Genomic DNA, 23,827 nt, shown 5'->3' on the forward strand with positions numbered 1-23,827 from the left:
TGTTCCACTTTACATAAATAAATATTTATTGGGCCAAAGAGTGAACGAATGACTCTACAACTCAGTGATTAACACGCTCAGCTTGCCGAGGGTCATGATGGATTCTCCATCTCTGATCATTTTAAAATCATGATTGGATGTTTTTCCAAAGGATCTGCTCTCGGAATTATTTGGGGGAGGTTCTCTGGCCTGTGTTATCCAGGAAGGCAGACTAGATGATCACAGTGGTCCCTTCTGGCCTATGAACCTGGGAGGCAGGAGATGTGGATTCAGATCTTTCTCTTGCACCTGTTCCAGTTTGGGTTGTCACTGCTGAAGTGCTAATATTTGGTGCCTAGGGTGGGCACGGAGAGTCTTCCATTGGTATATGATCACATCTCATTCCCCATGCAGCGATATGGGGAAGGGCAGGGTGGTCGTGACCCCTTGACACCAGTTCATCCCTCTGGTCGAGACACCCGGAGGTGAGCAGAGATGTCGCAGAGAGATACGGAGCCAATCTGCTGAGATGGCACCATTGTGCTATCAAGTGTGCAATAACTGTGTAGAGGGTGTGCTCCAGGACTGATGCTGCCGCAAAGAAGGTGGCAATGCCGTGGTCCCTCGCTAGTTATCCCTGGCTGGTGATGATCGCTTTGCCTACAGTAGGGTCGCCCATGCCCACTTCCAAGTTGTAATTTGTTGCTCCATTTCAGAATGGATTATAGAACCGTAGAAGATTAGGGTTGGAAGCGATCTCAGGAGGTCATCTAGTCCCAACCCCCTGCTCAAATCAGGACCAACCTCAACTAAATCATCCCAGCCAGAACTTTGTCAAGCCAGGCCTTAAAAACCTCTACGGATGAAGATTCCACCACCCATTCCAGTGCTTCACCACCCTCCTAGTCAAAAGGTTTTTCCTAATATCCAACCTAGACCTCCCCCCCTGCAACTTGAGACCATTGCTCCTTGTTCTGTCACCTGCCACCACTGAGAACAGCCTGGCTCCATCTCCTTGGAATTCCCCTTCAAGCAGTTGAAGGCCGCTATCAAATTCCCCCTCCCTCTTCTCTTCTGCAAACTAGACAAGCCCAGTTCCCTCAGCCTTGCCTCATATGTCATGTGCTCCAGCTTCCTAATAATTTTTTTTGCCCGCCGCTGGATTCTCTCAAATTTGTCCACACCCTTTCTGTAGTGGGGGCCCCAAAACTGGACACAATACTCCAGATGTGGCTTCACCAATGCCGAATAGAGGGGAATAATCACTTCCCTCGATCTGCTGGCAATGCTCTTACTAACGCAGCCCAATATGCCATTAGCCTTCTTGGCAACCAGGGCACACTGCTGATTCAGATCCAGCTTCTTATCCACTGTAACCCCCAGGTCCTTTCCTGCAGAACTGCTGCTTAGCCAGTCGATCCCCAGTCTGTAGCAGTGCATGGGATTCTTCCGTCCTAAGTGCAGGACTCTGCACTTGTCCTTGTTGAACCTCCTCAGATTTTTTTGGCCCAATCCTCCAATTTGTCTAGATCACTCTGTGTCCTATCCCTGCCCTCTAGGATATCTACCACTCCCTCAGCTTAGTGTCATCTGCAAACTTGCTGAGGGTGCAATCCACCCATCCTCCAGATCGTCTACAAAGTGTGCCCCTTCTAGTTACCCACCACATGAAGTCCCCCTGCTACTCCTTTTATTGGCAGCCAGCTCGTGCGAAGCAGCCTGCTGCCACGACTTAAAGCAGTGCTTTTCTCAAGCTGGATGCACCCTTCTCTTCAGCTGGTCAGTATTTAAAGCGCCGCAGCTGCTGTGGGTGAAAGGGTCGGGGCCCTTTGTACTCTGCTTGTCCCCGTGTATTGGCGTCTCAGTGCCCTGCTGCAACCAGAGCACAAACTGCAGTTATATAACCCCACAGCCTGAGCCCCAGTCAGCTGACCAGCCCAGCCACGGTGCCGCAGGTCATTTGAGAGTAGTCCGGAAACCTGGCTTCTATCCCTAGCTCGGCCGCTAAGCCTACATAACTTCCAGCTTGAGGAGACCTGCCCATACTAGCTCTGAGCGAGCCCATGCACTAGCCAGAGCAGGGTAGCCGCGGCGGCACAGCCTAGCTGAGTGCATAGCCAGGCTTTCAGACAGGACAGCGGTCAGAGCGGATCACCCCTCTCACCCCCATGGCCGCACTGCTTTTAGCTTGTAAACTAGTACGGGTACATCTGTCGCTGCTGGAAAGGATAGCTCTGGATCTACCCTCGCTCAGCGTGACTTTGAGAACTTCACCTTGCTCTGCCTCATTTTCCTTGCCTGTGAAAAGGGGCTTATTAAGACTAATGCACCTTTGTAAAGTGCTGTGAGCTCCCGGGTGAAAGCACCATCTAGTCTATGCAATGGCTGCTCATACCTGTATCAGTTAAACAACGTACACATTAGCAAGCTACAGATATTAACGCCTCCCCCTCCCCCTCCTCTGTCCTATTTATAAATATTACCTAAGACCCAGCAACGTGTCTGGGGCTGTACAAGAGGCAATAGGACGATCCCTGGTGTCAGGGGTTTACGATCCAGTCTGTTCCCTAGTAAAGTATCCGTTGGTCTCATCTTTTTATTTCTGACTCTCATGGCGTGCGCTGAAGCTCGCCGGAGGCTGGCTTGGCTGGACCGTTGGCAGGGCCAGGGGCTGGAGGTGCCAGCCTTGCTGCAGCCGAGGTGGCACGTTAACCCCCAGAACCGAGCGTGAAAGCCGTCTAAGTGCCTCGTGGCGGCTGGGGTGGGGAGAAACGTTTCTGCCCAGATAGAGCAAGAGGAGTTGGAGAGGGATATGGGCACCACGCTCTGTTCAGGGCGTCTGTATGGAGCCAGGATCTCTGCCTTTGTGAGTTTCCTTCATCACGTACTGCTCGTGTGACGTCCCCCCTTCCCCTGTTCACAGGGTGATTCTCAGGCTCGGTGTGAGGCACCTGAGCAGGGAAGACAGAGGAAATTCTTGCTCTGGTTTTCCAGCCAATGTCTCTGAGTCACTTGCTTTGCACCTGTAAGCTATTCAGTCCTCTCTGTGCCCCCTTTGCTTGCCCTTCTGTGACACTGCTCGCAAGGAAGCCCGCAGCTTTTTCTGTGCCTTTTGCACAGTTCAGTTACCATCCCTGTAACCCCCTCAGCGAAAGGGCCCCCATGGAAAGGAGCCATTCGGAACTGGGATGAAGCAACGTTCTCTTACCTTCCCACTCTCCTGGGTGAGTCACTTTACCAGCAACAGACTCCCCCCGGGTGCTGGATCACCTGCTCTCTTCTCGCACTACTGTTAATGGGCCAATTACCTCCCTGTCCCCAACATTTTCCTAATCGCTTTTCTTAGGGTGCTCAGACTTTTCAATCCAAATGTCCCTCCTTCGAATACGGAGGCCAAATTTTCAAAGGATCCTTCTTTGCAAAACTTATAGATGGGCCCTTGTGCACATACAGAATGGGGCAGTCATGGAAAAGGAGTAAATTCTCCGCTAAACTCTTGAAGCTTGTGCTTGAAGCTTGTGCTGACTTTCATATCACTATCAGGGCAAGGACCATACTTCCAGCTCAAAGACCATCTGAATTTGTAGATAGAGTGGAAGGGGAGTTAACTGTGGTAGAGTTTTTTTTTTTTCCTCCAAGCATGGGGAGGGAAGAGGTGTAAAATAATTTCACAGTCACCAAAGTCACTTGCGCAGATTAATTTATCATCAAAGGAGATAAGACTGCCCAGTAACCAAACATCTCTACTGCAAAGGTGTGTGCTTCAAAAGCACGATCAGTCACTTGTTAGGATGTTAATAGCTGCGGTGCTTTGAGTCAGGCTTGGCATGGGCCCAGAGAGAGTGCAAAATGAAAGGGGAGTGTGGAGAGGATGAGCAAAAGATCCAGTGCAATTAAATGCTACAGTGGACTTGTGAGCAGCTGCCATTCCCGCTCTGCTGCAGAGTCTGTGTGTACTGCATGCGGTCATGCACGCCGCCTTCTTGGGGCTTAGCTTTACTAGCAAAGAAAGGAGTGCAGTACAACATAATTTCCAGCCCCAGCCGCCTCCTCTGGCTTGGCTTTGTGTCCCTCCTGTAGGGCCTTCTGTGCTAGACTCTTTTATCTTCTGCCCACTGTCATTATCCCCACGTTAGAGAGGGGTAGCAACTTGCCTAAGGTCACACAGCGCCTCTGTCACCGAGCCGGCACTAGAACCCATGTCTCCTGACTCCCAGCCTGCTGTCTTAGCTATTGGGCCATGCCACCACCTCTTAAAGCAGTATCTTTGGCCTTCATCCGTTTCCAGGGTCCTTACTCATAGGAGTGACCCATTCTCCTCTTACTTCTGGATCTTGGAGACTGCATGTATAGGGTGGAGAGGGATGTATTTGGTCCTGAGTAGGATGAAAGATTGTAACAAGAGAGCAACCCTGCATTCAGCATCTTCTCTCTGGAGCTGCAGGCAGCCTGTTGTAATATACTAACCGAAAGCGTCTTTGTGCCCCTCTGATGGCCAGGCCACTTACAGAGATTAGAGTCTGATGCAACTTCCAGATGAACAGGCCTGGTTCTTAAGTCATTAATACTTTTAAATCCAGAGATCCTGGGTTCCGTCCTTGCAACTGACCTGTCCAGGGGCGTCATTACACTATGACACAGGCCAACACTAGCTGTTCTGTCCATCCTTCTGAAGCATCAGGTGTGCTGTGTGCGTCTGCAGTGAAATTTCCACTTCTGTCCTGGACAATGTGAGGGCCATCTAGTGTCCTTGAACCGCACACAACACACTTTGGTATTTGGAAATTCGGCATGTACCATGATACAGTCAGCATCTCCCTAAGTGTATGTGTTGTCTCTTTCCACTGGAACAGAGCTCTGTGCTTAGTGCTTTAGTTCTAACAGTTATTCACAGGCCATAAACGGTGCTCCATCCCAATTGTCAGAAGAGACTCAAAAAGCTATAACTCCTTACTGCCTCTGCATTTTTCTTAAGCAGTAATAATCCTCGGATTGCTCCTTCTGAAGAAAATTGTCCTGAGATTTCCCAAGTTTCCTAAAGGCCTAGATGTGATTACACTTCCTTTTTAAAAGGTTCTTGCAGGGATCTTGCAGCAGGAACACACTGAAATATATTACACTAATAAAAATCAAAATGTGTGCATTTCTACCCTTGTGAGTTTTCCTGAGCCTTTAGCTGCTGTTTCATACCTGTCTTCTGTTGCCAATTGCCCAGTGAGCCCAAGATTTTGTCATGCCTGGTAATAACCTCTGTCACACAAACCACTGGAGGTAGTGCAAGCCAGCAGCAGGGTGCAGTGGAAGAGGATGAGTTGGGCGAGGGACAGCTCTTAGAGGAGGATGAAGCCTTTTTTTAAAAAAGCAATAGTGATTCAGAAAATCACTGACAACATAAATGACTTTTTGTTTTGTTTTGTTATAAAATGTTCTCTTAAAATACCAAGAGACACATTAGAGCATATTCCAGACAAAACCAACCTACTGATGTTTGGCAGTGAAAGCCATTTTTACGTTAGAAGAGGGTGAAAAATGCCTCTTTAATGGATTCTGTGCTTGGTGTAACTCCTGTAGCAGCAGTGGATGGTTTTATCCTTGGGGCCAGATCCTCAGCGGGTGTAAATTAGTGTCTGCTGACTTACACCATCATCTTTAATAGCCTCGTCAACTGAAACCAGTTTAAAAAGTTTTGCCAGTGAGGAATCAGGCTGATCTAGCTGGAAGCAGGAACTGAGCTTTGGCAGCAATTGAAACATCCCAAACACTGGGATGATGAATGAAATGCAGATGCTACCTGAAGTCATAGATACTGCTGGGGAAACAAATTTGCATTTGCAGAGAAGACCTAGTAGGGCTTAACTTTCTAATGTCTAGGATCCTTTTGTATGACATTAATGAAGGATAAGGCGGATGATATGTTTTATTGGACCAACTTCTGTTGCTGAGAGAGAGATGCTTTCAAGCTTACGCAGCTTATTTCAGGTCTCTTTACCACAGAAGATGGACCAATGAAAGATATTGCCTTGTCTGTCTAATATCCTGGAACCAACACGGCTACAACTACATTGCATGCATTAATGAAGGGTGTCCTTTTGGTAGGAAGGAGGGGCTCGACCTAAACCAAAATGGAACCAGATTGCTGCGTGTAAAATTTAAAAGGTCATAGAGGAGTTTTTGTATTAAGGGGCTGGGAGAAAGCCCACTGGTGCAGAGGAACACACAGATCGGACAGTGATATCTCTTAGGGGAGGATTTATTAAAGAAAATACTCAGTATCCTAGGAAAGAGGAGAGGAGAGAAGTTGATAAAGTGCAGGTAGGAACTGAAGAGCAACAGTCAAACGGAAAAGAGTCCCATTCAATTACATCACATGAAGGCAGACAGTTAAATATTGACAAATTGTACAAGTACTTCTATGCTAATTCAAGAAGTCTAATTACTAAGGAGGTGAGCAATGGTCTAGAGGGAGTCTAGGTTGGAGATTAGGGAAAACTTCTTCACTTGGAGGGTAGTGGTGAAGCACTGGAATGGGTTACCTAGGAAGGTACCTTAGAGGTTGACATGGCCCAGCTTGACAAAGGCCTGGACTGGGATGTTTTAGTTGAAGTTGGTCCTGCTTTGAGCAGGGGGTTGGACTAGATGACCTCCTGAGGTCCCTTCCACCGCTCATCTTCTATGATTCTATGAATTTAAGTGCCAGGTATTCAGTGAGGATATTGATATAATAAGCATCACAGAAACTTGGTGAAACGATGATCATCAATGGGACACAAGAATACCTGGGTACAAACTATATAGGCATGACAGAATAAGTTATACTGGTGGGGGAGTGGCACTGTAGGTGAGAGAAAGCATAGAGTCAAAGTAAAAATCTTAAATGAATCAAACTGTACTAAGGATAAAAATTCCATGCTTGAATAAGAGTATAGCAGTATATACTACCAACCCCCTAACCAGGATGGTGACAGTGATTGTGAAGCGCTCTGGGAGATTAGAGAGGCTACAACAACAGAAAACCCAATAATGATGAGGGATTTCAATTATCCCCATACTGAGTGGGTACATGTCACCTCAGGGCAGCATGCAGAAATAAAATATTTAGACACCATTAATGACTGCTTCTTGGAGCAGCTACTCCTGAAACCCACAAGAGGAGAGGCAATTCTTGATTTAGTCCTGAAAGGCATACAGGCTCTGGTCCAAGAGGTGCTATAGCTGCACTGCTCGGTAATGGCAAACTGAATGTAATTACATTTAACATTCTAGATGGGAATACCAAAGAAGCCCATCATAGTAGCATTTAACTTCAAAAAGGTGAACGACACAAAAATGAGGAAGCTAGTTAAATGGAAATTAAAAGGAAAAGTCACAAGAGTGAAAGCTGCATGGAGACTATTTACCAACACCCTAACAGAGGCTCCAACTAGATGTGTACCTGTGATGGTGTGTCCATCACACCCAAGGCATGAGGGGTAAATTAGGCCACTTAACCTTTGGCTGCACCTGGAGGAAAGCCAGGGAGAGCTAGGGCCTGATTGCAGATGAAGTCCATCTCGGGGCAGGAGCTAGATGGGCTCTATAAAGAGAGCAAGTTGGCAGGCTGGGATGGGGGAGGGGAATCTGCAGGCAGGCTCCTTGATACAAGAGGGAAGAGGACAAAGCAGTCCAGGGAAGGAGCAGTGAGGGCGGAGAGAGTAAAAGCCCAGAGCTGCTGGGTTGAGCGTCCTGGTGTAAAAGGGGGGCCTGGGTTCCCCTACAGGTCACTCCTGGAGTGGCATGCTAGGTATAGCCCATTTGGGGGCATCTGGAAGTAGGCTTTGATGATACCCCAGAAGGGGGGAGAACTTTAATGTGACTTAGCCGGAGAGCTAAGTCGTGAAGAGGAGAGAGCTGCAGCTCCCAGTGCATGAGAGGCCATGGAATAACTCAGGGGAATGGTGGGCTGAGTAACTGCAGGAAGTGGCGTCAGATCAGGTGGCAGAGAGAATTCCCCAGATGAAGCCCCCAAGAGAAGGCTCTGCCAAGTGATTATCAGAGCAGACCTCATCACAATACCCCAAATAAATTTAAAAAAAACCCTTGAGGACCAAAAAAATGCCACCGTGGCTAACCAGGAGAGTAAAAGAGGTGGTTAGAGACCAAAAGGCATCCTTTAAAAATTGAAAGTCAAATCCTACCAAGGAAAATAGAAAGAAGCATGAACTCTGGCAAGTCAAATGGAAGAGTATAATTAGGCAGACCAAAAAAGACTTTGAAGAGCAACTAGGAACAGACACAAAAACTAACCATAAACTTTTTTTTTTAAGTGCATGAGAAGCAGGAAGCCTGCCAAATGATCTGTGGGGCCACTGGAAAATTAAGATGCTAAAAGAGAACTGAAGGAAGACAAGGCAGTTGTGGAGAAGCTAGCTGAATTCTTTACGTTGGTCTTTATTGTAGAGGATGTGAGAGATTCCCACACTTGAGCCATTCTTTTTATGTGATAAATCTGAGGAACTGTCCCAGATTAAGGTGTCAGTGGAGGATGTTTTGGAACAAATTAATAAATTAAATAGTAATAAGTCACCAGGACCAGATGCTATTCACCCAAGAGCTCTGAAGGAACTCAAATATGAAATTACAGAACTACTAATTGTATTAGCCTCTGTACCAGATGACTGGAGGATAGCTAATGTAATGATGACGTTTTTTTTTTTTTAAAGTTCCAGAGGCGATCCTTGCAATTATAGGCTGGTAAGCCTAATTGCAGTACCAGGGAAAATGATTGAAACAACAGTAAAGAACAGGGTTATCAGACACATAGACAAACACAATTTGTTGGGGAAAAGTCAACACAGCTTTTGTAAAGGGAAATCGTACCTCATCAATCCATTAGAATTCTTTGAGGCGGTCAACAAACGTGGACAACGTGATCCAGTTTACATAGTGTACTTCAACCTTCCAAAACCCTTTGACAAAGTCCCACCTGAAAATCTCTAAAGCAGACTAAGGAATAAGAGGAAAGGTTGTTATATGGATCAGTAACTGGCTAAAAAAGAGGAAACAAAGGGCTGGAAAAAGGGGTAAGCAGTGAGGTGGCAAAGTTTGCAGATAATACAAAATTACTCAAGATAGTTAAATTCAAAGCAGACAGTGAGGAGTTACAAAGGGATCTCCCAAAACTGGGCGACTGGGCAACAAACTGGCAGACGAAAGTCTATGTTGATAAATGCAAAGTAATGCACATTGGAAAACAAAATCCCAACTATACATACAAAACGATGGGGTCGAAATTAGCTGTTACCACTCACGAAAGAGACCTTAGAATCGTTGTGGATAGTTTTCTGAAAACATCTGCACAGTGCGCAGCGGCAGCCAAAAAAAGCTAAGAGAATGTTGGGAACCATGAGGAAAGGGATAGACAATAAGAGAGAAAATATTATCACGCCCACACCTTGAATACTGCGTGTGGTTCTGGTCGTCCCATCTCCAAAAAGATCTATTAGAATTGGAAAAGGTACAAATAAAGGCAACAAAAGTACTTCTGGGTATGGAAGAGCTTCCCTATGAGGAGAGATTAAGAAGACTGTGACTGTTCAGTTTAGAAAACAGACAACAAAGTGGGGCTATGATAGAGGTCTATAAAATCATGCATGGGGTGGAGAAAGTGAATAAGGAAGTGTTATTTACCCTTTCACGTAAGACAGGAACCAGGGGTCACGCAATGAAATTAAGAGGCAGCAGGTTTAAAACAAACAAAAGGAAATACTTCTTCACACAATGCACAGTCACCTGTTGAACTTGTTCTGAAAGCCAAAATTATAGCTGGATTAAAAAAAATTAGATAAATTCATGGAGGATAGGTCCATCAATGGCTATTAGCCAAGACAGTCAGGGTTGCAACCCCATGCTCTGGGTGTCCCTAAACCTCTGACTTCCAAAAGCTTGGAGTGGACGACAGGGGATGGATCACTTGGTAATTGTCCTGTGCTGTGTGTTCTCTCTGAAGCACCTGGCATTGACCACTGTCGGAAGACAGGTGGTGGGCTAGAACGACCATCGATCTGACCCAGCATGGCCATTCTTATGATGATAAGCAGTTTCACTTGCCTCAAGCCCAACAGAATCTCCATGACTCACTGTTTTAGTCTAATCATCTTGGGAAGCAAATATTGCTGAAGGAAAAAAGCTATTTTCAGATTTGGTCAATGTCACTTTTCCAAGGCAAGGGCAGGAGGTGAATGGAGGGGGAAAATGCAACACATTGCATTGATACCAGCCATATTATTCCCATGGAATTATTTTTCTTTCTACCGGTTTAGATTTCACCCAGAAAGCTTCTGTGAAATCAAATGGGACAAAAAAGAAAGCAGCCCAACCTGCATTTGCATATGGGCGGGATGTTTGCATCATGGATGTTGCACTGTAGCGTGACATGGGTAGACTGGAGAACAGAGGAAGTCAGCCAGCTGATCAGATCTTCTGTGGAGTGGGAAAGTGGGAGGCAAGGATTTTGGAAATAAGCATTAGGCTGATCCATTGAAGCAACTCCGCAGCTGTACAACAAAGATCCAGTATGTCTAGGCTATAGAAGTAAAAGGGACTAGATTTCAATGTCAAGCTTCAAAGACACAGAACAGTACTAATGGGGGGGGAGGAGTGGAGAGGAAAAAAAGTACCTTGATGGTTCCTTCTGACTCCCCCATATCTCCTTCTGAATCCTAGTAGCAACACTGGGCGCCTCATCCTGTAACTGGGTCTGTGTGAGTTCAGTGGGGCTGTATATGGGTGAATGGATGTGTCCATGTGTATCCAATTGCAGAATCAGGGTCACGTGTATAAATCTACCTTGTAAATTTCTCCTTTGGGTGATGAGTATGATGATCTTTTTATAAACTCAGTGGTCTTTTTTGTTTGTTTTTTGTTTCCCCATTAACAATTATAGTAAAGGGGAGGGGAATAACTTGTGTCTGGACTGGTAAAATTGCCTACCGGTTGGAATTAGTCTTAATCCTGGCTGTATTTTTAGGCTATGTAACACCTTAATTTGAGAATATGTTTTGTACAACTTGTAGTGATGCATCTCATTCTAAAATGTAAATGATTACAAATAAAATGAAGGCCTGACATTCTCTCTCGTAATTTTAGTTTTGGAATCTCTTTTGCAGTTAATCAGTAAATTTAATTTTGATTCTAAAAATGAATAAAACTTTCTTTTGTCTTTCAGATAGCTGCCCAAGAGCTGTCAGATAACAGAGTGATTACTCTAAGCATGGCTGGCAGAAAACTGGATAAAAAGGTGTGTGGGGGCTTATTCCCAATGTGCAAACGTTAAACCTCTTTATTTGTCATGGGATCTTGAAAATTATTATTTGCAAATATGTCAGAGGCTGAGGATAACCTAATGGATAAAGCATTGGACTGGGATTGAATAGACCTGGGGTTCATTTCCATCTCTGTCATTGGCCTGCTGGGTACTGGGGCAAGTCAGTTTGTCGCCAAGTGACTCAGTTTCCCCATCTGTACAATGGGGGTACTGATGTCCTTTGTAAATTGCTTTGAGATCTACTGATGAAAAGGGCTGCATAAGAGCTAGGTATTTATTTATTTATTTATTTATTATTATTATGCTTTTAAGGCTCTGCATCTTGGATCATCATAAGGTACTTGGGCCAGAATTTTTTTTAATGGCCACTGGTTTTAGGTGTCTCCATTCTGGAGTGACAGACTCTATACATCTTGGATCTGCTTCTCAGAAGTGCAGAGCACTCACAGCTTTCATTGCCTTCAGTTGCAGTTGTGGATGCTCAGCACTTCTGAAAATGAGGACCTGGGCATATTAAGTTGGGAACTCAAAATAGTAGATCATTTTCTAAAATAAGGACCCTATCCTTCTAATACAAAGAAAGGAGTGCCAACTGAGTGGCATGGAAAAGTACTTGGTACGAAATAATGTACACATTCTGTGATGTGTATGGTAAGGTATGCAAAATTTTGAACACTTCTACACTTCCATAATGATATCACTTCTAAATTATAAATGGTATACAGGAACCACGTTTATGTTGGTACAAATATTGCATTTCTTCTACTCCTGATTTCCTCAGAATTTGCATTGAAGCAGAACAAACTTCAGTTTTCAGATGGGTTTCAAAATCAAACTTTTGAGAGAGGCATCTAGAAAAAAAGATACATGTTCCCCCCCAAAATCTATAGACTTTCCCGGTTGCTCCAGTCTGTAATCTGATGTCATCCAAGCCAAATGGATACAACTCGCAAATATTTTCTCAACAGCCTGAGTACTGTCCAGCAATGTGAAAACTTTCCCTGAACTTTTCTGTCCTGCCCATCAATCAATCCCTAACAACTCTGGGGTGGAGAGAGACTCATGTCCAGCATGGGAAATCCCTTGCTTAGTCCTAAATCTTCTAATTGGGACAGGAAAATCTCATTGAGTTTGTGGCTTTTCTTGAGACCTGGATTAAAGAGTGAGCCCCAGCTGTGTCCATGAAGAACTCTCTAATGTGATTCATTTCTTCCAGCATCCAGAGCTTTCTTGTGAAACCAGAGATGAGTTGTGCATTGCAGGTTTAGAACTGTTACCTCTTAAACCTGGACTATACTTGATCCAAAGACTCCTTATTGTTCATGCAACCCAGGCCATTTTGAAGAACTGGGAGAGAAATCTGGAGGGACTAGTATTTTCTGCAACTGGCCCAAAGAACGTAGCTTAAATAATGAAGAGGAAGGGATAAATAGTCTTGCTGGATTCTTATGGAGTATCACTCTGTTTCCTTCTCTGCTCTGCATTGCCAAGGCATCCAATGTTACCCTAAGTGCTTGAATCATAGTACACTTGTCATTTTCCAAGATCGTTAGTTAAAATGTAAAATCCTCCTCCGTTCTGATGGAAAATGTCTTTTAATTAGACTTTGTTTGTTACATTACCAGCTCCCTGGAAAGGAACACGTAGAGCCAGGCAAGCAGGGCTCTTTCAGCAAAACCCCAAAGGAAACAGCACTTTCCTTTCCTTGACAAGCTAATTATTTGGGAGTTTGATTTCATTACACAAGAGATGGTTAAAAAGGTGTTTCTCTAATCCTGAAAGCATCCCATGAACTGTGGCGTGTCCTCACTAAAACTAGTAGTCATCTCCCTCGGCTAGCAATGTGGGGAGAGCATCACAGAGCAATCTCAGTGCCACAGGTAACCAGGATTTGTCCTTGGAAAATGCCACCTTGGATTTTCCCCTGCAGCAGGTCCTTTGGAAATATACTGACTTCCTTGGATAATAGCAGAGTATATTGCATCACCTACTAGTGATCCACTAGTCTACTATAGGTGTCATCTTTTTCTCTGGCTTAGAGCCTATTTCCACTACTCAATGCTGCAAGCCTGAGGTTGTGTTTGGAGTGGCTTAGCCAGGGCATATTAAGTTCAGTTACCTTCTTGTCACACAGTAAGGATAATAACATTTTATGACTCCACACCCAAAACGTAAATGAATTTTAAACGGACTGACCTCGCCCGGTTCACACTGGCATGGTGGGTAACAAACATGCAAATAAGGTCTGGCTCATTCTGTCTATTCCTCCAGTTCATCAATAAATGGCAGCGGGAAGCCCCTTCTCTCTTGAACTACAGACTTATATCAATAACATTTACTACTTTGGGTACAGTAGATAGACCTGGGTACAGTCTCTGCTGATGCCCCTTGTAGATGCCATTGATACATGAGAATGGTCATGTTGCACTGGAAGGTATTTGATTTTTCTAATCGTGAGCTTCAGGTGGTCAACACGCCCAGAGAATTATCCTTCATTTGTTTAGTAATGGTGCCCCAAATGAGTGAAGTCTTTAGGTTAGTGCACATAAAAATAGTGGAATTTAAAGAGAAGTGTAAAAGGAAGGCAGCTAGTGGAACGTTTAGCAATTAGTTTACATCATTTAGATAGGTGGAAGAACAGCGCCCCAAAACTGGTGAATATGGAAGGGGTCATAGATTACCTGTGAATGTGCATGTTGAACTGGCAACAGCCTTGATGGTCCATTTGCAAACACTTTGAGAGAAGGTATAGAATTGTCCCAATCCCATCTGAATACTCTTGTGTATCAGTACAGAATGGCAGCCTTGGCTAGTGGTTAGAACAAAGAGCTGAAAGTAAGGAGACCTGGGTTTTGACACCTGCTTGCTGTGACCTTGGGAAAGTTATCTATCTTCAGTGGGCCTTAGTTTTCCCAGCTGTCAAATGGGGATAACTTGCCTTTGTAAACCACTTTAAATTCTTCACACACGGACTTCCATATAACTGCAAAGTATTCTTAAAGGTTTGTCCTCTCTGCTCTGAGTGACACCAGTAATTATGTTCATCAGTCTTCCAGGCCAAATGCTCGTTTCTTCATCAGTTTGATTACAATTTAAAATCCTCGTCCAGGTTGTGTCTGTTGCATTAGATTTCATTTCACTCACAGCTTCCGAATGTCTCATCCCGAAGTCTGGCAGAAAGTGTATAAAACCACAGCAGCCTTCCACTTCATGCTCAGCTAATGGGTGTTCCCCCTGCCTTTGAACGAGCCTACAGAAAAACAATCCTTCCATTGTGAGATGTGAATTGGGGGATGATTGCCATTTCACCTGCATGGCACGCCAGCTTTTCTGCAGCAAACTCTCCCCTGGGGTGGCACAGTCATAGAATATTCTGTGCTGTCCTTCGCTGCATGGGAAATGATGGGATTATCAACAGCAGCTCTTCCCCGGAAGTCCACACAGACACCGCTTGCCAAAGCTAAACCTTTTGTCAGCCATAGAATAAGGCTATGTCTACACGACGGAGACTGGCCTCGCATAGCTGTCAGTGTAGCGCTGCTGGCACAACAATTGCAGCCTGTGCCAACGGAAGGGGTTTTTCCCTTGGTGTCAGAATACCACCTCGTCAAACAAAGTTAGGGTATGTCTTACACTTAAACTGCTACAGCAGCACAGGCGCAGCTGCCCCGCTGTAGTGTTTCAGTGTAGACGCTAACTACACCGACGTCAGTGTAGGTAATCCACCTCCCTGGTGATAGCTAGTCAACATAACAATTCTTCCACCAACCTAGCACTGTGTACACTAGGCCGGCATAGCTGCATCTCTCGGGGAGTGGATTTTTCCCACCCTGAGATGTAGCTATGTTGACCTAACTTTTAAGTGCAGACCAGGCCTTGGTTTGCCTGACCCTTCATTCATTTTGTCCACTCGTTATTCCACATTTGAACAATAAGAATACAGCATCACATCCTTAGTTGCTTTGTAAGCACCTCATGCGGCGCTCAGCCTCCTGCATCACTTCGAGACCTCTTCAATCCTGCGGGCCCGTCATAGTGGATGATTTCTCTGCAGTGTCAGGTCAATACTGTGTGAGATACTGATGTGCGGATGTTACAGTGGCATGCTTCAAGCCTGTGATTTCGTGTCCTCTTCTACCCCAGTCTGACCAAATTTCTTTCTTACCTTACCCCACTCCACAGATCCACGTATCAGCCTGGAAAGAGCCTCCTAGCCTGCATCCTGAAATAATCTCACTAGATAAACTGTAATGAACCCATTCTGGGTTACACACTAAACCAACAAGTGCAGGCTCGGACCATTTTTGGAAAGTGGTGAGCAGGTGTTATTTACCTTAACAGTGAGACATTAATTAATTTTTTTTACACTCCCGACAAACACAGACAGACTCACCCCTGGCCTAAAAAAACATTTTCTCTTGAGAAAGAAACTGCTTTGCTTTTCAGCATCTGATGATTTTTCAACATATCTGCCAGGACTTTTCACCTGAAAAGTGACTGAATAAAAATGGCAACACCTCACTCAGAGTCTCTCTGTGTGTATTCAGGGGAGGTCTTACAACTGCCGGCAAAATTTGGCAGCAGTCAACAGGAGTTTTGTGTAACTTCCGTTTACTTCGTAACTTCCCTTTAGCACGCCGTCTCCGCTGCGCTGCGCTGATGGGAAATGCGTTCCTGTCGACGCAGCGCTACACTTTTTGGGGAGGTGGTTTTATTAGATCGACTACCGGATTGATTGAGCGGGTCTTCACTGCTGCTCAATCGAACCAGAAAAATGGATCTGACGGTGGCAAATTTGCTACCATCAGTGTGTGCATAGCCTCAGAGTCAGATCTGCTCTGTTTACTCTCCTAACTAGACCTATTACTGCTCCTTCACTTCTGAGAGCCCTGCGGAGCCAACCCGGCTGGGAAGAGGGAGCTGGATTCTACTCCTGCATGCACACCAGCAGAGTTGTTAACTAGATTGCAACTGTAGGGCCGAATTCTGTTCTCAGCGTTAAGTTGGGGAGTTCCATTGCAGGGGATGGGCTAGTGCAGGTGGCATTAGACAAAACTTGGCCTGCAGAATTCTTTTACTTGCATTTTCTAGTAATGCATGAGCCAGCAAGAGAATCATAGAGATGTCAGGCTGGAAGGGACCTCGAGACATCATCAAGTCCAGCCCTTCACCTGAGGCAGGATCAAGTAAACCTAGACCGTCCCTGACATGTCCAATTTGTTCTTAAGAAGCTACGGTGATGGTGATTCTACAACCTCCCTGGGAAGTCTATTCCAGAGCTTTATCTCTCTCATAGTTAAAAAGTTTGCCCTAATAGCTAATCTAGCTGCAGCTTACATTTTCTATCAGGTATATGCTTGCTTTGGCAAGATTCCAACACCCAAATGACCGCCAGTGGAGTTAGAGCTGCAACCCTGGGATCAGTCCAAACATTTGGTCATGTATCATTGCTGCTGCCCCCTTTTCTTTCTTTTCCTGTCAGTTTTGTTGAGTGTTTTGTCTTTTGAGGATCTTGAGCAACAAACTTGTTTTCACTGACCATTCAGGGTCAGATTCTGATCTCTTTACTCATTGAGTAGCGCCTTACTCCACAAATAATGCCATGGATAGCAAATGGACTGCTCATGGATTAATTTGTGGGTTTTCTGTATAACTAACAGTGTCAAAATGTGGTCCTCTATGCATGATGTGTGTATGCACCTATGAATAATCTCTGTGCATAGATTCAGAGTGTGTGTCTGTAAGCTGGCAGGAAACAAGTGGCTTTTTATCAGGGGAATATCTAAAGAGCTAGTGAAAGTAACAACAAACAAGCATTGGCTGAAGTTAGCATGTCTCCCGGAGTACCACATGATCTATGTGTCAAGGCTGATGTGGTTTGCCCTAGAGAAACCATAAATGGTTTGCTCCGTTCGCTCTTTATTGCTGTGTGTATCTTTTAATTCTGGGACGTGTGTGTGCATTTTTATTCTTTTTAACATTTCAAATGTTTTTCTAAACCTGAACTCAGCTGCATGGCTTTCTATTGCGTGCAGAATGTATGTTCTCTATAGAATCCACTCAGTAAGTTGCTGTTAGGACTGTGAATGTTAAATGGCATATGCAAAATTATAAACTTGGGCAGTTTTTCCACTGGGCCAATTTACCATGAATATGGGCCAAATGTGCTACTAATGCTGCCCTGGGTAGGCAACAGGCATTTAAGATGTTATGGTGTCCATCTGTAGCTGGTTAATGTGTTTGCGTTTGTTGAATTTATGCATTTCTATGTGTTTGTAGGTAAAATAGTTACCTGCAAGCTCTTTTGGCTGCAAGAGTTAATGTAACTCTCTTCATAAATATACCTCTGCCTTGTAAGTCTTCAGGGTTACACAGAATTTTAGCTTCACAGCTGCTAATAAAGTTCATGAGCTCTTTCATAAAGACAGACCCTCTCCCTGTGCTTTTGAAAATGTAGGGCTTGGAGACCTTCCTCTGATAACCACTGTTACTCTTAGTTTGTGTGGTGTCTCTAACAATGTAACAGCTTGTCTACACTTACAGCACCGTGGCGCTTAGTGAAGACGCTACCTTCACTGACAGGAGAGCTTCTTCTGTTGACATGGGTACTTCACCTCCATGAGAGGCGGTAGCTATGTCAACGGAAGAAGTCCACCCGTCGACATAACGCTGTCTGCACCAGGGGTTAGCTCAGTATTAGCGTGTCACTCATGGGTATGGATTTTCCACACCCCGAGCGACGTAACTATACCGACATATGTTGGTAGTGTAGACCAGAGCTAAATTGTATCGTTAGCTTGTGACATCAAAATAAACACAACGGTTTCATCCTCTGCTATTGACTCAGTGTGTGACCAAGACAAGTCACTCCTCTTTGGGTATCATTTTTTCTCAGCTGTAAAACAGGGATTAGTATTTCCCCCTCCCCCCAGCTTTGTGTAAAGTGCTTTGGGATATATGCATGAAAAGGATTAAAGAAATGCTAAATTATTATCCTCCCCTGGATGTCCACATGTAACTACCACCCACATTATTAACAGGGTTTATATAGCCCCTATCCTCCTGAAGGCTCCTGAAATGTGTTACAAAAAGCCTTTGTAGGCATTAGTCCCTCTCCACTGAAATGGAGCGCGTGCTAGGGCAGAATGCAACCGCTGTTGAACCGTGCACAGCAGCTTTGTAGAGCGAGCAGCGAAGAATCCCGTATCCAGCTCAAAGTGCAGTGGCGTTAGGTGTACAGCGCAATTACTTAATTGCACTCTGGTCAGGACCCTAGGCCTGACTCTTTTCCACTTCTTAAATGATAGGCTCGGAACTAGGGTCCGGTCTAAACAGAGTTGTTTAACTACAGGTGGGATTTTAAACCAGGTTAATTAAATTGATGCAACATGGCGTGTGGACATTCTTTTTCTTCTGGCAGTTTAACTGCCTCCTGTTAAATATACAGGGGCAACCTAAATTGCCTGAAATTTGAAACTGCTATAAATATGTCCACACTTCTGTAGACATGTCCCAGGAGTTTAGGGTATGAGTTTCAAGAGCACTTAGCATTGCCGTAACACTGCACCCATCAAATCAATGGAGTTTTATCACTGACTTCAGATAGGAACAGAGTCAAATTGATGCTGAGAGTTGTTGAAAACCACACCCTTAAAATGTACAATGTGCAGGTCAAAATAAATATGAGGCTAGTCACTTTTATACCAGTACTCCCATTCTAGGTGCTTATTATTAATCCTATCTGTTACTCTTGTAAAACTTGCTGGGAGCTGTTTAATGACCACTTATGGTCACTTTAATTCTGTGTTATATTCTTCCCTGCCTCACCAGAAGAAAACTAAACTAGGATTATGAGGTCCTCTAACCCATAGTGCAGAGTGTCATTTCCCTTTTGCGGGATGTCCCTTGCCTGGGTATTATACAGTTGAATGGAAATAATTGTATAACCCGTATTGCGTTTTTCCACAGGACCTGTTTGGAAAGTCAGATCCATTTCTGGAGTTTTATAAACCAGGGGATGATGGGAAATGGATGCTGGTCCACAGAACAGAGGTGAGTGGGACGATTATTTGAGGTTTTAGGGCAGCGCTATCATTTGCCAGTTCTTACCTTTTTCCTGATAGTATCACTGATCAGAGGGGAGGAGACAGCTGGGTCTTTTTGTAAGTCCGTTCCATTGCCTACCCATGTCCAGCTGTGTGTGTCTGACTTGGAAAGTGGGAGAGTTGGTGGTGGTCAGAGTTGCAGCAAATAAGCTAAACAGATAATCAATGTAATTTTAGGGTTTCTGGTTTGGGGGGGTTTATTAATTTCATTTTCTGGGATTCTTTTTAGCAATTTTTTACTTCTGTGTAGATGTGCAGAAATTGGGGATTTTCAGGGCTTTCTCTTTGTGCATACTGGAACGAGTAATGTGTACTCTACATACAGTAGTTTATACTGTAATGAATAGTCTCTTTCTAATGTTCCCTAGCGTGCTTTAATGCAATACCGTTCCAAATCGCACTATGTTAAAGTACACTCGGGAATCTTTAGTGCACGCCAGCAGGGTCTACCCAGACTAATTAATGCGCAGCATGTTGGTGCTCTTTAGAAATCACACCCCTGTCGTCCATATCACTGTTTCATGTGGGTAAGCCCTTCGATACAAGTTACCATTTCCAGTGCTTTCTCGGTGTTCATTGGATAAACACAGATTTCATTTATATTGGGGGAGAGGGGTGTTGGTCTTTATTTATCGCTGAAAACTGAAAATCAGAAGCCCTAATTATTTAAGTGTTGTAGCTATGCCCAGCGCTTTGCATCGAAGAGAGACGACCTGGTCCAAAGAACCTGTGACTTGAATTCCACCAGACCAAACACAGGGTAACAATACACAGATAGGAGGGTGTGGAGGCCTGATTGGAGAGGATGCACTGCAGCCAGGGAGACTGTTCCAGTTATAAGGGGCAGCCTAAATGAAGGCAGGTGTCCAAGAGAGGGAGGGGAAGACGCTGGAAGGACCAGTGAAATGAATGGACTGAGAGGAGCATAGGGAAGGGAAGGTGGAGTAGGATTGCAGCAGAGCAGAGCTGGAATAGGAGTCAAGTCTGTAGAGCCATGAAGGAGATGGGGTTGAACCTGAGTTAAAAACAAATAGCCCAGGCAAGGACTCAAGGAGGGATGATGTAGCTGGAGCAGCAGAAGTAGGAGAAGCAGTAGCATTTTGGATAAACTGGAGAGGGGGGAAAGCAGGCTGGTGAAAGGACGCAGGTCATGTTAATCCTGGTGAGAGGTCACCAAGACAGAACAAGGATTGCAGCAGTATGGTTAGGGGCCCGTTTAATTTTGCATTAAAATGTGCTCATTGAGGAGGCATTGAGGAGGTCCGATCCTCAGCTGGCGTGAAACAGCCCAGCTCTGTGGGTGTCAGTGGAGCGACACCGCCGTACACCAATTTAGCATCTGGCTCATTGTCTTTAGTCTCAAGCACGGGTCTAAGGAGACAGGTCGGTGCCTGGTTTGTATTTTTAACTTTGCCACTACCTCTGTCTGGGCAAGTCACTCCCCTTTCTGTACTTCAGTTTCCCCAGGTGTAAAGTGGGGAACATATTTCCCTGCCTTCCAGAGCCTCAAGACATGCTGTAAATCTGCCAGATTGTGGATAAAAATGCACAGTTCAAGCACAAAATGCTTTGGGCTAAATCCTCAGCTGGTGTAAATTGGCATCACTTGAATGACTTCTGTGCTAACCTTACACCACCTGTCACAACTGGGAATATTTCCTGTTAATTTACTGAAAGGTTACTGTTAGAAATAATCAAACAGGTTGTCCCGAGGGCGGATTGGGGAGACAGAACCCTTAATTGCCTGCTCGTTCCACCTCGACGCTGCGAGTGAGCAACGAGGGGGTTACTTTACAATTCTTTTATCCATAACGGTATGTAAATGTACACATTTCCAGCAACTTCCCATAGTCCCTTATTTGGTTACAATGACACCTATACAATGAATATTAACAACTACATAATGAATACAATTATACCCGCCCCTGTTTGTTGTTCACAGGATTACCGTACGGAGGTCAGGCACATCACCTTAAAACCTATACATTTTACATTAACATTCTTTGAAGTAAAGGTATGCCAGAGGGAGAAGGAAGATAATGCTTTCTTCCCACCAAGGCCTTCCTCAGGAGTGGTGATAGTGATTTTATTAGCCTCATTCCCAGCACAGATGGCCAGAAAGGGGGGTGGGGGAAATAACAGACTCTAACTGAAATTCACACCAATTAACAAAACAAGGTTTGCCCTTGCCTTGACCCCGTTCCCTGTAGTTTAGCCCTGACTACTTGTCCAGCTTTTAACTCTTTACTCTCCTATAGTTACCTTTGGTTGTACTGGTTCGGGGTGAGGGCCAGAGGTTTTTTTTGCATGTAAAGGACAAGCAGCAGTGAGGCTGTGGGAGGAGAGTATGTGTTTGTATGTGACCTTGTATGCACTGAACATTGCTGCACACCCTCTGGGAGTTGGAAACTGATGAGAAGGCTGCAGACGAAAACTCTGGCTGGCTCCTAGGTATGGGGAATTGAGGCTGTTTTCCCAGCCTGCGTGCACCCGTACGCTACAGCTGAGCCGAAGCTCTGTCGTCACTGACAAACGGCACTGCAAGGATGTTTACTGAGGTGCCGTAGCCTTTCCCCTTGGTGTCGCTGCTTAGCCCGGAGGTTGCTAGAGTCTGGTGAGAGAGGCACAGGAGGAAACAACAAGGATCTTCTTTTTTTTAAAGTTAGGCTTAATGTGCACTTCACCCCTTCCCCCGAAGCTTGTTTCAAAAGTTATGGCTGCTGTTTACACATGGCTCTTGCCACTTAACAAGGAAGGGAAGTGTGACAGTTAAATGATAGCTGCACTGTGACAAGAGCCCCAAAAGACCAGACTGGACACAATTTTTCTCAGCTTTTGAGGATTTAATTGAGAATCCCTTATCGCAGCTTTGTTCTTTCAGGTAACCTGACTGCTTTGCTGTCTCTCCGGTTAGGCCCTGATTTAGCAAAGCATTTAAGCAGGCGCTTAAGTCTCATTGCATTCAATTGGACTAAGGCCATGTCTACATGGAGGAAATTAAATACAGTCTAGACTAATGAACAGCTATGTCACTGCTGCCCTGCAACCTTGGGTGCCTTACAATGCTTGCTGACGTAGCTTCCACCTAGACCGCTCACAGCCTTACAGTGTGCAAGCCACACCCTGTGTGTGTGTGTGAGTGTGAGAGAGAGAGAGAGAGAGACACAGCAGCCTGCCAGCCACACTTGGGTTACACTCTGGTTCTCACCAGCTTTGGTTATACTGATCCCATCACACCCCCAGTCTTAGATTTCCCCTCAGAGATATATGTCCTGTACTGCCCAGCCCTTTCCTGGACAATACAAGTTATATTAAGTCCATTATTCCTTTAAGAGAATAATATGCACACGATTTGTCACCCCATATGAAGCTTCCCAGAAACTTCAATTTAAACAAATTGGATTAGATGAAACAATAAAACAAGTTTATTAACTACAAAGAGAGATTTTAAGTGAGTACAAGTAATGAGACATAAAAGTCAGAAATAATAAAGATCAGATGGTTATTAATACTTAAATTAACAAGCTATCAGATTCAAGCGAAGTTTCTCACCACATGCTTCCAGCAGTCTTACTGACCAAACCCTGTAGGTCAGACCCCTCCCCCGGAGTCCAGTGAATGCTTCCTTTGTCTCTTCAGATGCCATGAAAGCGATTGTCAGGGAAAGAGCAAGGGTTGTCTTGGGGTGATTGTTCCTCCTCTTTATAGTTTCAGTCTCCCTCTTGAAAAACATTTCCAGTGGGGCACCAGGAAACAAAGAGTATATGTGGAAGACTGTTCCCTGTTGCTTTTTTCTCACCTGTTTGAGCTTTCTTCATTTCCCTTCCTGCTTGATGACTGCTTAATTTGCATTTAAGCAGTAAACAGAGCACATGTTCCTTTGTTTAGGACAAAGCTCTTTGCCAGCCTCAGTTTGGGCTGGGCTATGGGCTTTGGCACATGTGATGAGATCACCATACAGTGGAATCTTAAAATCAGTGTTGCCACATGTTTTGTCAGGACCGTATCGAGCGGCAACTTATGAGTTTTCAAATGAAACCTCACAGGGCAAAAATGTACTAAATGTACAAAAATGAAAAGCATTAATTGTTCTAGGCTATCATCCATTTTTCAGAACTTGGGTTCACAATTTTTATATTGTTGTTCTTCTGGGGAAAAAATGACCTAGTTAACATTATAAATTTGTTGCTGGCAGAAGGGGAAGGAAATGCCGTTTATGGGGAAAATGCATGGTAAGAGTAAGGAGAAGGTGGAAGTATCTGAAACAGATCTTGCACTTTTACTCTAACTGTGATTTGTGCTGGTCTTAGAGCTGGCTGGATTTTTTTTTTAAACATTAAAAAAAGAATACAAACATTTTCCAATTTTGTGACCTGTTGTTGTCATTCCCTTACCTTAACTTCAGCCAGAGTTGCAGATGTTTGATGCTTCTAAAAAATGT

General features: G+C 44.6%; 1 protein-coding gene across 3 annotated transcripts in view; it reads left to right on the forward strand.

Moving 5' to 3' along the window:
• Positions 1-23,827, forward strand: part of CPNE2 (copine 2) — a 157,286-nt gene that overhangs the window by 65,800 nt on the left and 67,659 nt on the right. For all 3 annotated transcript variants that reach the window (XM_067552185.1, XM_067552176.1, XM_067552167.1), the window contains exons 5-6: positions 11,183-11,254; positions 19,250-19,333. In XM_067552185.1, coding sequence (XP_067408286.1) covers positions 11,183-11,254; positions 19,250-19,333 — 156 coding nt within the window. The remainder of the gene's footprint in view (positions 1-11,182; positions 11,255-19,249; positions 19,334-23,827) is intronic.

The sequence above is a fragment of the Emydura macquarii genome, unplaced genomic scaffold (genome assembly GCF_026122565.2).
Source record: "Emydura macquarii macquarii isolate MOO-44397 ecotype Brisbane River unplaced genomic scaffold, CSIRO-AGI_Emac_v2 contig_295, whole genome shotgun sequence".
NCBI classification, from domain to species: domain Eukaryota; kingdom Metazoa; phylum Chordata; order Testudines; family Chelidae; genus Emydura; species Emydura macquarii.